The 12,519-nt window shown below is 41.2% G+C and overlaps 1 protein-coding gene across 4 annotated transcripts in view; it reads right to left on the bottom strand.

The window, feature by feature from the left end:
• PTDSS1 (phosphatidylserine synthase 1) overlaps positions 1-12,519 on the bottom strand; it is a 57,702-nt gene that overhangs the window by 35,016 nt on the left and 10,167 nt on the right. For 3 of the 4 annotated variants that reach the window (XM_037503780.2, XM_037503770.2, XM_037503789.2), the window contains exons 2-3: positions 10,578-10,669; positions 1,731-1,775 (exon numbers count right to left, since the gene is read on the bottom strand). In XM_037503780.2, coding sequence (XP_037359677.1) covers positions 1,731-1,775; positions 10,578-10,669 — 137 coding nt within the window. Of the gene's footprint in view, positions 1-1,730; positions 1,776-4,316; positions 4,514-10,577; positions 10,670-12,519 lie in introns of those variants that run through there. The other variant, XM_037503798.2, reaches the window with a different exon arrangement.

The raw sequence follows: 12,519 nt of genomic DNA on the forward strand, positions 1-12,519 counted from the left end.
AAGGGTGTGTAGGTGGGAATGGAGAAGTGGCTACAACATGCAGGTGGGTCCCTGGAAAAAGAACCATCTAGAACCTGGCATGTGACATGGTGGGGGGAGGGTGCCACAAAAAGAGAAATAGAGCAGGGTGTCACTAAAGAAACAGCCAGGGCTTGGGGGTCATGCCAGATCTCAGATTTTATCTTAAGTGGAAAGAGGAGCACCTGATGGATTTCAAATGGGGTGGGGGCTGGGGGAAGAAGATGACCTAGGTAACATTTCATGAAGTTGACTCTGATTGCTAGGAGGACATCCTAGGAGTGAGTGACAGGTGCGAGGTGTGAGGTAGCTCAAGGCCGCTTAGCCATGTCTTACACTCCATGTTAAGTAAGCCCTTGCAGGTATTAAATTACTGCCACATAGCATAACTGATATTCTACTAACCCCCCATTGCATTAAAAAAAAAGTCAATGGTCTACTTTAAGAAAGCAAGTCTGTAAATATACTTTAGAACGATTTGAAAAATCAACCACCATTGACTGTCACCTTTCTTTCTGTGGAACCTGCTAGAAATAAGATGTTTCTATAGGACATCTAGACACTGATACAAATGACTTTGGATTATTGCATCCCATCCAGACCTGGCTCAGGACTCATCTCCAATGAACTGCTCTAAGGAAAGAATGTCTATGGCTGGAGAAAACCCTCCATACCATACACAGCTCCAGATCTTCCAGTAGGACCCCCCTCCTAGGCCTCAGGGGGCCAAGGGGAGGCTGGAGAGCAGCACAGCCATCCAATCCTGCGTCCCAGAGCCTACCTAGGGAGCACACACTTTTGGTCTGTTGGTATGATAACCAATTCTGACTTGCACTTATCGGTCTATTTTTATGAATTTCACACCAAATGCCTCTTCCTTTCAAAATCATTATTTTAGAACAGAAAGGGAACATGTATGGAGCAGGGTTTCTGCAGCCTCAAGGACAGCACAGTGGCAGCAACACACCTGCAGCACAAATGCAGACAAGTACCCAATGAATTCAAAGAGATTTGCCTATGAGCTCTCAAGGGTAAAAGAAAAAAAGACAACCTTGAGTGAAATATCTATTTTTAGGGAGCTGGTTGCATAAGATTACATTTTCTGAACCTAAAATAATTTATTTGATGTTTTATTTAGGCATGATAAGGCCAATATGTGAAGTTTTGAAGATCTATTTTAAATCTATTCAGGTGATTTAGCCATTTGGACTAGAAATCAAGTAAAAATAAGACATGTACTATCTATTTAAGATCCTTATCACTAAACCTTCATCCAAATCGGGCTCTTTGTCTGGAGACGTCCTCCCCTGTTCATAACACCGAGGAGTTGGCTGGGTTTTCAGTCCCTCCCAGAGGCCAAGACAAAACACGTTCAGGGACACACTTGACTTGCATCAGCAAATAGCAACATAAAGATGCATAATAAAAAACAAGCTACATTCCCTTCAAATCCTGTAACATTTAGAGACAGCAGCGTAGAACCCAGCAAGTGGAGGTGGAACAGTTCACATGTTTGCAATTTAAGTTATCACCAGTACTTTGTGTGTATGAGTATGTATCAAGGAATTTTAATAAAAAACTTACATTAGGGACACCAAAAGTAAAAAGCTTTATTCAAGTTTTACCATAGAGTGCTAAGCAAAACTGATAGAATGATATGCAGAAACGGATTTTTAAAAATACATTTTTAAATGTACGAATGGGTCACTCACCAAAAACCATTCGCCATAAGGCTGGATGAGGTCGGGTAAATGGACCTGCAGAGAGAACATTAGACGGTTAGTGAGGACTGGTTCAGAGACTAAAACTGAAGTGCCTGCTGCTGATCTCTGTAGAGAGGAACAATAACAAACAGGGAGGGGGGAGGCTTTTATTCCACATAAATACTTTGAGGTCAAAGTCTAGGTTGAAATATTTTATCCACATTATAACAATGTCCTCACAACTGTAACAGGCACCCAACAGAGGGTTTTCTTTCTTTCTTTCTTGTTTGTTTGTTTATTTATTTATTTATACAAGCACTGGGCACAGTCAGAAGCACGGGAGGGTGAGAGAATTCACCAGAGCCAGAGCGGGGAGCAGAGCAGGCAGAAGGACCGAAGTACACTGCTGAGGGGAGCAGCGGGCGGCAGGAGAGGTCTGCGTGCCATGTGGGACCCTCCTCCAGTGGCCGGGGAGCAGCTGGGGATTGAACTGGCGCTGCAGAGACTTCGCAACCCAGCGCTCAACCGCTGCGCCACCAGGGAGGCCCTTTTTTCTTTTTTTTTTTTTTTATAAGTTTTATCTTTAGAACTCAGACCAGAATTTCCCATGGGAACAATGTTCTAACAGTAAATAGGTTACCAGGCTATCCTTAAGTGTATCTGATATATACTGCACCTTAACAAGTGACATCTTGAAGTGGGGGAGAGGCGAGGGGAGAGAGAGAGGTGTTAAAGAGAGGAGAGTATGTGTGTGTAAGAGAGAGCAGGATAGACAGAGAGACCAAGTCTAAAAATGAGAGAGAGAGAGAGATACCGTGTTCTGGAAATAAGTAGGAGGGGAGTGAGACCTGACAACAACCCTGGGGCACTGGAATAGGCCAGTGCAGTGTTTTGATCAGGACCTGTGGCTGACAAAAAATACCTTTCAGTGGCAACCGAGTTTAGATACAGAGACGTTGATTCCACTCAATGGAAACTTAAGTTTCACAGGATGAACAACCTCTAACTGTAAGTGCTGAGCCAATCCTTTCTCTTCTATTTCATTAAAAAAAAAAAAAAAAGTAGAAGAAAGAAGCAAACAAGCAAGCAAGCTGGGCTTTAATCTACTCAATGGATTTACCACCAACTGAAAGGTCATAAGTGGCAAATACTGAACACTGCTCTAGTGGGCATCTGACCTGGTTGGGGCTGCCCACACCTTTGGAATCTGAGAGGCCAGAACTTGTTGCCCTACCTTCAAGGGCTTGGTCCTTCAGACTTGACCTCAGGCTACTGACAGTAAAGAAAGCACACAAAGCTCTTCTTCCTCCCACTCTCCTTCCCTCTCTCTAGTCCCGGTCAGCAGGGATAGTCTGGGGAGGTGGCACTGGTGCTGGCAGCAGTGGCAGCTCTATTAAGACTTTGCAGCAGAAGTGACAAAGGGACAGACTACAGCAAATGCTGACTGGGTCTCTTCATTAGACCGATCCTGGGTGACCTGGCAGCTCCTGCTACCAGCTTAGCCTGGGACCTAGCTTCCTAGCCTTCCTTGCTTCTGCAAGTCAAACAATATCCTTGAACAGGTTTTTAATTAGCAGAGTCAGCTTCTATTGCTTGCAATCTGGAATCCTGCCTGAAGCAAACATTATATTATAATTTTCGTTCTGGAACTCATTCTAAAATAGCCCTTGTCTTCCTAAAAAGACTACACTGAAACATATTTTAACTGCTTTCTTTTGGAGAATCAAGTTCATATTTAGGAGAGCAGTCCTCACACATACCCTCCTCACACACACACACACACACACACACACACACACACACACACCCCACCACCACAAGTGAAATCTATTCAGTTCCTAAGTTTAGGTGGTAGAAAGTGAGTTAGGTTCACCAGGAACTCTTGCTTTATACAAATTAATTTGGTCTCTGAGTTTTAGATGGTTAAGTAGTGGGCAGCCAGACAGCGTGGGGGTATATCAAAAAGTTTATCTAAATCTGTTTAATTTCTGAATTCTCAGAGCAAAGGCTCAGAAGGTGAGGAATCATCTACATATTTTTTTCTATCAACTGCTTCTCCCTCAGAAAAGCACAGTGAAACATAGAAACCAGAATCCCCTTTCAGGTAACATAACATGGTTAACTTTCTCCAAGTCACTGGAAAACTGATGGCTAAAATCGTTGTCTTTTAAGTAATCTTCACTTCCAAAAGATCTTCACCGAATTTTGGTTCATGGTTCTTGCCTCGTCATCAAGAATGACAGCTGTATACTATGGCCTGGTTACAAGTATTACTTCATCCAAACCACTGAATTAATCTTTCAGACACAACATGGGACCCCAGTCTTCTTATAAAGGAGTTTGAAATTTGATAAAATTTTATCACCTTTTATTTGGCTTATAACAGAACTTCATGCCAAACCGATACTTAAAACCATATAAATAATGTAATTCCAAAGAGCAATCATAACTGTAATTTACAATAACCAGCAGCACTTTCCTGAGCACTTACTGGGGACGGGGGGTGGGGGAGGAGACCCACACTGCTCTCAGTTCTCCTGAGCGGGGACGAGGCTACCAGCAGTCCCACTTGACATGGTGGCATGTGGAACTCACCCGGTCAACAGCTCACAGGATTCCACCTCCAGTCTGTCAGAGTCCACACTGTTACCAGGTAAAATGCAGGGAGCACAACGTTTCACCCACTGTCAGCAAGAGCCCACTCAGGAGGCAGGGAGGGGAGAGAGGCTTGAGGACTTGAGCTAAGACTGTCTCCTGGTCAGGAGAGGAAGGGCAAGGGGAGAAGCAAGCTAGGAGCAAGTGCTGTTTATAGTTGCTGCAATGTGGACTGGACAAACAAGGTCAGGGAAAACGGCAAGGATGAGGGAAAAGGCAGGAAACATGAAAAATCCCTCACACTGACCAGCAGAAAGACCTCCAAAGTGTGGACCTATGATTAAGAGTAGCCTCTGGCAACAGAGCTCAGCCCTTTCTTATCTGACCCTGAGCAGAGTAAATAAGAGGATGGGTAGTTGAAGAATTTGGGGTTGACAAAGCCTTGCAGCTCCTCACCTAACATTTAACTGCTTTAACCCAAAGATATTTTTCTTTATCGGACTGTGACTGCTACTATGTAGCTACAGAACCTGGAAAGAATTTTCATTTTATGGAAATGCAGTTTGGTTTTTCTAAAGCCCTATCTTGACCTATCCCTATTGACTTTTCTTCTTTTCTCTGTATTTCTTTTCTCTGTAATGTTAACATCAAAATATAACATCACAATGTTTCTGGAAAAAAATAGAGTTCTTAAAAATGTCCTTTCAGCTTTGCAAACTGAAATGCATTTTGATCTGAGAAAGGCTTAAGAAATCCAATGGGTTTCGGAAGAGATTGACTCAAAAGAAAGAGAAAGCAAATCTTTGTCATAAGCAGAGCTGGCACTGAAAAGAAGGACCTCAGAAGTTAGAAAATGAGATCACACCTTGATTTGCCAGCAATACTTGTGAATAACTAAGTTTAAGGGAGGTATAATTCTTTTAACAAAATCAGAAGTTGTCCTGCAACGGCTACACATTTCTTTCCTTGGTCCCAGGAAGTCTGTTTCTCCACTTGACTATTATTTTTTTAGTTCTACTGACAAAATTATAAGGCATTTGATTGCTATTATTTCAAAATTTATATTCCTCTAGAAAAACCTAGAAAAAGTGAATAAAATTACCTCTAAGCACATTTCATTTCAGACTTCAGAAAGAATTTTTTTTTTTTTTTAAATTTAGGAAACAGTAAACCTTCTGGCTCACCTTCAAACCTCAAGGAGATGTGATTAGCACTATCTCAGCTCAGAGAAGTCAAATGAGGACGAACAAAAGGATAAACTCAGGAAATGAAAGAAATGCTAGTATTCTGCTCTCCACAAAATGCCCTAACGGAGCACTAATTGGTGTTTCTCTTGAAGACAGGAAAGGAAGAGAGATGGCTAATTCTGTGAACTTTTTTCCTGGCAGATTCATGACTTAATCCAACACATGTCTCCTGCGAGGCCACTAGGGGTGAGGCACTGGGGGTATAGATAAGGTTTGAACTGTTTGGGTAGGGTGGGGCAGAATGGGAGAAACAGTTCCAGAGATCCCTCCAAAGCTGGAAGAGTACATAGGAGGTCAGCTGCTGGAAGAAACCTCATAGCCAACTGAAGATTCAAATAGGTTTCTAAATCTACTCCAGTGATAACAGGGATGGTTATATGAACACTCCAGTGACACAGCATCACTTGCTATAATGATAGGGGTGCCATTTAAAAAAATTGTTTCTAACTTTACAGCCCAACTTTTAAAAACTATTATTTTAACTAATTTAATTTTTTTAACTGAGGTACCATTGGTTTACATCCTTCAGCATTTAAAAAATTTTTAAGGGAACCAAGAGAATGAGGAGACATGGAAGAGGAAAAGAAGGCAGGAGAGATATCAGACCCTCTCCTTCCCAGGCTCACATCAGGGTCTCTCCTTCCATGTCTGTAACAGGGCTGAAGAACTCCACAATCCACCCCAGCACCCACCCTGTTGATTGTCAAATGAAATCCTGTTTAAGTGCTCACTCCTCCATTGGGCAACTCAGGGGTCAGCTCTAAGTCAATGGGAGCCATTCCCTTCCTCTTTTTTCAGTCAATAAATATCTACGGAAGACCTGCTTACTGAAGACCTGTGCCTATTCCCCTGGGCACTATTCATTTTCTGTTCTCAGCACAGGTTGGAGAAGAGATAGGTAGTCCAATCACAGACATAGAGAAGTGAAGGTAGAGGGTTCCTAGGAAAAAATTCTTCACTCTTTACTCTTAAAAAGATACACCTCTTCTTCACCTGGATATTGTCCGCCATAATAGCAGCTTTCTCCAGCTCACTAGGGAGTGACGCACAGGGCAGGGTCAATATGCTGAGCATAGTAGAGTAGAAAGATGTCAAGAACTTGGTCTTCACACATCACTGAGCTGCTGAATTAGCCAAGCCTGAATCACCCCACCTCAGAACTTCCTGTCATGTCAGAGAGGACACATTATCCTTGTTCTTTAAACTGTCCTGAAATGGGTCCTCTAATCCTTACAGCTGAAAGCATCCTGACTGCTGGAGAAAGTCAAGGGCCTTCTTTGCTATTTAGACTATGTGCAAAACGAATCCCAGGACCCATTCCTGTGGGAGCTGACCAATTCTACCCACATAGGCACAGCCAGTATATGTGAAATCACACTTAAGAAATAAAGGAACACAACAAAATCCAGACCTTTACTCAAACATGCAGGATCCTTTACTAGGTCAAGGGTAAATGCATCTGTGTTTCCCAAACAGAACAGTTCTGGGAATGCCATCCATTGCCGGCACTTCTCCAAAACTGCCTTTCAAGGAGAAGAGAAATTTTGGACTCTGTTTCTCCCTCCCATTCATTTTCATTATTTAATTTGACACTATGTGCCAAGGGTGGGGAGAATGGAAATCAGATGACAAGACTGGAGCAAGAAGAGACATGTATATGCCTCTCAGGGCAGCAGCCACCAGCACTGAAGAAGCTCCTGGAAAGCTCAGAAGTCAGAATCCTGGCTCTGAAGGGGATGGTCTCATGGCTCAGCACCTTTCCCCTGTGGCCCTGACAGCTCCCCCATCCTCTCCACTGGCACCTCCCAAAGCTACCCCTAATTTTGAAACATTCAAAAATAACAATCTTTAATGTGGAAAACATACGGTTTTATTAATCTTATGCAAAGGGTGACTAACTGGATCTTTAAAAGACTAAAACAAGGCAGACATACTGTGTTTTTGCTATGTACACATTTTTTTAAGAGAATCCCTGAAAGTACTTGCTCCCCTGACAGTAATGTCCTTATCCTTCTCACATAGGATATTAAGCTGCTGTTCTGCTATTCTGTAACTATCAGAAACCTTGCCTTGGGCATGTCTGCCTACAGATGAGTGTGTGTGTGCACATACAGCGGGTGGAGGAAAGGTAAGGCAGGATGCAAATAGAAAAAGGAGGAAGTGGGACAGTTCAGATCGTCTGCTCGATCTTGCTGGTCACAGATAGCATTTGGGCCATGAAGGAGCATGGGCACAAAACTATCACCCATCTGCAGGATCCAAAGCACACTGGGTACATGCTCTCAGGAAGAGAAAAGCCAGAGACAGAGGGAAAGAAAGAGAAGCAGAGAAAGATGGAACACACAGGAAGCCAGAGATCAAACACCTCACCATGGACCTAACAGGAGATGTGACCAATGCAATGCTGAGCAAAGGAAAACACCAGGGCCCTAACACTAGGGTGACATCAGGCAGCTGGGTGTCTCTCATGGGAACTGATGACCACAGGTTTCAGCCTTCTCGGCTGTCAACCCAGCAGGCTAAACTAGGTGAGCACAGGGGCCTCCCCTCTTTGCACGTATCACAAAATCCACACAGCCAATATAAGAAAAGCATACAACAAACTTAATCTTTATCTTCCCCGACTGAAAACAAAAGGACAGTCCCACCACAAGACCGAGCAAGTTAAGAAGACAGAGAAGATTGGAGGGCTTTACTAGGAGACAGGAAAAACCAGCAGAAATCACACAAAATGTTACATCCAGATTTAATTCCCCCAAGCTTCAAGACTATGGTATCTTAAATCTGTTAAGGAATCCCCAAACCCAACTTCTGCTAAAGTTTCATTGAAGAGATGGCTATATTTTATAAGCACGTAATGTTTGGCTTCACAAGTTTCCAGATGGAGAGGAATTTTGCCTCAGGATGAATCTTCTGTTCTTTAAGTCGCCCACTCTATGAGATTCTGCTATAGCAGCCTGTACTGTACAGGACAGCAGGTTTTCTTATCTTGAAAGGCTTTCACCAAAAAAAAAAAAATTTAATCCAAAAACTAGAATTGGTTGGAGAATTAAATTCAGCTTCTAAATAAGTTAGTTATCTAGGGCAATTCATTCCCTGAAGGGTACAGTCATGGTTTTACCGGTAGTATTATTATGCTACCAGCAAAAATCATATCCTGCAAGGTAAGCAAAAATACAGACAGAAAAAGTCACTGCCACTATCTTGGGAAATGTGAAGGTGTTGCCACATGAGATATTGTGATTTATAATAAGAATAATATATTCAGTCTGCTCCCATCTCTGGCAAGAGACTCCTACAACTCAGAATTTCCTAAGAAAGGAGAGCCTAAAGGTGTTTTTTTTGTAATGTTAATGATGACTTGGGAAAGGAAGGAAGGACAGGAGTTGGCAGCAGTGGAGTCAATCTTGAGATCAGAGGGTTGGAACTTTCAGTCCTGCTCATGGTGGAGTGGGCAAAAGATTCAGTTCAATTCCAATGACCAATGATTTAATCAGTCATGTACAAATCTAGGAAAAGCAAAAAGGACAGGGATTACAGTGTTTCCACGTTGGTGGCTATGTAGAGGCACTGGGAAAGTGGTGCCTGGGGAGCACATGGAAGCCCCTGAGCCCTTCTCCTCATCTGGCTATGATTACCATACTTTATAATACACTGGTTATCTAGTTAGTTAACTGGCCCCCTGAGTTCTAGGAGCTATTCTATCAAATTCATCAAATGCAAGGAGGGGGTCATGGGAACCTCTGATTTATAGCCAGCCAGTCAGAAGTGAAGGTGACAACCTGGACTTGTGATTGTCATCTGAAGTGGAGAGCGGTTTTGTGGGCTTGAGCCCTTAGCCTGTAGAATCTGATGCTACCTCTGGGTAAATAGTGCCAGTACAGATTGAATCATTAATTGGTTGAGAACTGCTTGTGGGGGAAAAACCTCGAACCACTCCTCTCTCCCACACTGGAATTGGTATTAGAATCCTATTACCCTGGTACATTTCCAGGTAGTGATCCTTAACATTCATTAGTGAGCTCTCTTACTATAGTGAATAGATGAGAGGTAAGGAAGAAATACATCTTAAAGCATATTTAAAACCTGAGTAGGGCCCGTGGAGCATAACTCACAAGAAAGACTAAAGACATCTCCAAAACAACCTAAGTGTAAAACAGAGCATACAAAAATTAAGCCTTTAGAAATGGTTACAGAGAGAAGTAAAGAATATTCCAGAGAGAAGGTACTGAAGAGGAAGAAAAAAGAAAGCATCCTATAAGAGACAATTCAGAGCAAACGTATGAATCTTAAGTATAGCAGAATATCAACCTCGCTTTTAAAATAGAGGTTTTGCCTCCCTCTATCATCATGATGGAGGTGGGGGTAAAATTCATAATTACCTTTTAACCTCATGAAAATTCATACCCCAAATTCATAATAAGCAAAGTTTACTACAATAAAAAAAATCACTCAGGAGAACAAATTACATAAGTAATACTCCCTACAGAATCGACCCTATCTTTAGCAAAAAGGCGTTACTGAGCAGTAATTCAGTATTTTATGACTCAGCTGGTAATACAAAAATAGCTACGAGAAGAACAGCTGACATTCATTGAGGGCTTACAATTTGTCAGTCACTGTTCAGAGAACTTAACATGCATTAGTTTAGTTAACATTATGAAAGTACTCTAACCTGCTCTCAATTTTCTATTTATTAGAGAAACTGCAGCAATCATAAAAAGACGCTTTCAGATACATAAGGTGTAACAGGCTTGTCCCCAGGAAAAGGGGGGAGATCCCCCCTCCCTGCCCTGTAACAAAGGGTCTTCCCAGGGCCACAGAGCTAGGAAGTGGCAGCATGGGTGGTCTGCCTCCACAGTCTGTGCTATAACACTGATTATTTTTGTATTGTATAACATAGATTATTCTTTTAACCCACCTTCTAGTTTTATCTTCTAGATAACACACATCTCAAAAATACCAAAAGGGTATACAACACAGGAGAAATGTGATAAAGTATATCATCACTTACCATTTGGAAAAGCTAATACACTGATGATAAGAAAGAAGAAAATGACAGAGAGGATGCCCCTCCAGATGTTGTCTTCTGGGACAGAGTCATCCCTGAAAACAGAAAAATAACATTGAGCATTCATTTTCAGATCTAAACAGTCAACCTAGAAGGAATGAGTTTCATGTTCTAAAAACTGGAGGATTGCTATTTATTTATTTTGCTGAGCCAAGTCATTATATAGACTATGGGATATTCAGTATCATTTACTAAAATACCATCTATCTCATAATTAAGTACAGTTCTTACAAAAAAAGCAACTGGCAATCTGATGTACCAACTCATATTCTACTTAGACAGGATTTGAGAATCATTATTCTTTTTTTCAAAAGTACCCAGGGTTTCAAAAGTTAAGGTGTATTTAAGAGGAATGCTTTCTAGTTTTAAGAGTAACTGAAGATCATCTTCATTATGATTATATAGACTGTGGTAAAGAAATGTTCGGGTTCAGAAAAGCAGCATAAGAGTATAAGGAAGAAGGGCATAATGCAGGAGATTATATAATTATACCTTAAGATGGGTAGCCGGCTCTCTAAGGGATGAATGATAAGAAAGTATTAGTAAAAACTGTTAAAAGCAAAATCACAGAAAAACAAAATACAAGATTTAAAATCAGAACAGAAGCAAAAGAATCAAATGAAAGGAGATGAGTTTCTTCCATCTTGAGTCTGGTCATTTCTAATTTATTACTCTCTCTCTTTCATAGCCCTAGCAACTGAAATAATTCCCTTTGTTAGTTTATGTTTTATCTGTCTTTCCCATAGCAAGCAAGCTTCTGAAGGCAGGGCATTAGTTGCTTCTATTCTCAATGCCAGGAATCTAATAGGTGCTCAATAGATATAGATTAGGGGGAAAATTTATTGTGTAAAATCAAGTATAACTTCCCAAGTGGAAATTTTCTTAACATTAACAGTGAAGAATCAAGAAGAGAAAAGAACAGAGATATAAAGGCTAAGATTTTTTTGAATTATTGATAATTACAGAGAAGCTTGGGAGATGGAAGTCCATCATTTCAGTTTAAAAAGATGCAGGATGAGTAGACAGAAATATGAGATGGAACAAAATGGAAAGAGATATTTTAGAAATAATGAGACTAGTACCAATAAATCATAAAAGTTATAAAAGAAATTGAGTTTATGTGGAAAAAAACTGCAGTGAAAGAGGTTTCACATGACAAATATTAAATTAAGATTAAACATTACTAAAGGAAAATAAGTGGTAAAATAAGTCTCAGAAGAAAACCAAGTTTGCCTAGGAAAAAAATTCTGGAGCATCAGAATACATGAAGACGTGTAGAATAAAACAATAATGAATTACCGCATTAAGGAATAGGTCCTGGGGTGTTGTTTTAAACACAGAAGGTAACTTAGATATCAATTTCTGTTCATGCTGTTAAATTTCTGCCCTCTGTTTAGTAATTTCCAGACTTATGACTGGATTGAATATAAGGTTCTGAAATAAGGGATCATATGGATAATAAATGTTTTAGATCATTATATTGTCAAATAGCACTATGTGGATAAATAATGTTAACTGGAAATTCACGGATCTGATTACAAAAACTTTAGAATAAAACTGACTTCCTCTTGTAGCAAAGCGAAATCTTGTTTTAATAGATGCTAACATTTTGGGCTTCCCTGGTGGCACAGCGGTTGAGCACTGGGCTGCAAAGCTGCCCACAGCCTCTGCAGCGCCAGTTCGATCCCTGGCCAGCAGGTGAGCGTCCCACATGGCGTGCAGACCTCTCCTGCTGCCCACTGCTCCCCTGAGCAGTGTATTTAGTCAGTCTGCCAGTTCTGTTCCCCGCTCTTTCTCTGGTGAATTGTCTTACCCTCCCGCACTTCTCACCACCCCTGCCCCCCAAGTGCGTGTATAAATAAATAAATAAATAAATAAATAAATC

This window comes from Talpa occidentalis, unplaced genomic scaffold (assembly GCF_014898055.3).
Source record: "Talpa occidentalis isolate TD23 unplaced genomic scaffold, MPIMG_talOcc4v2.1, whole genome shotgun sequence".
NCBI lineage: Eukaryota > Metazoa > Chordata > Mammalia > Eulipotyphla > Talpidae > Talpa > Talpa occidentalis.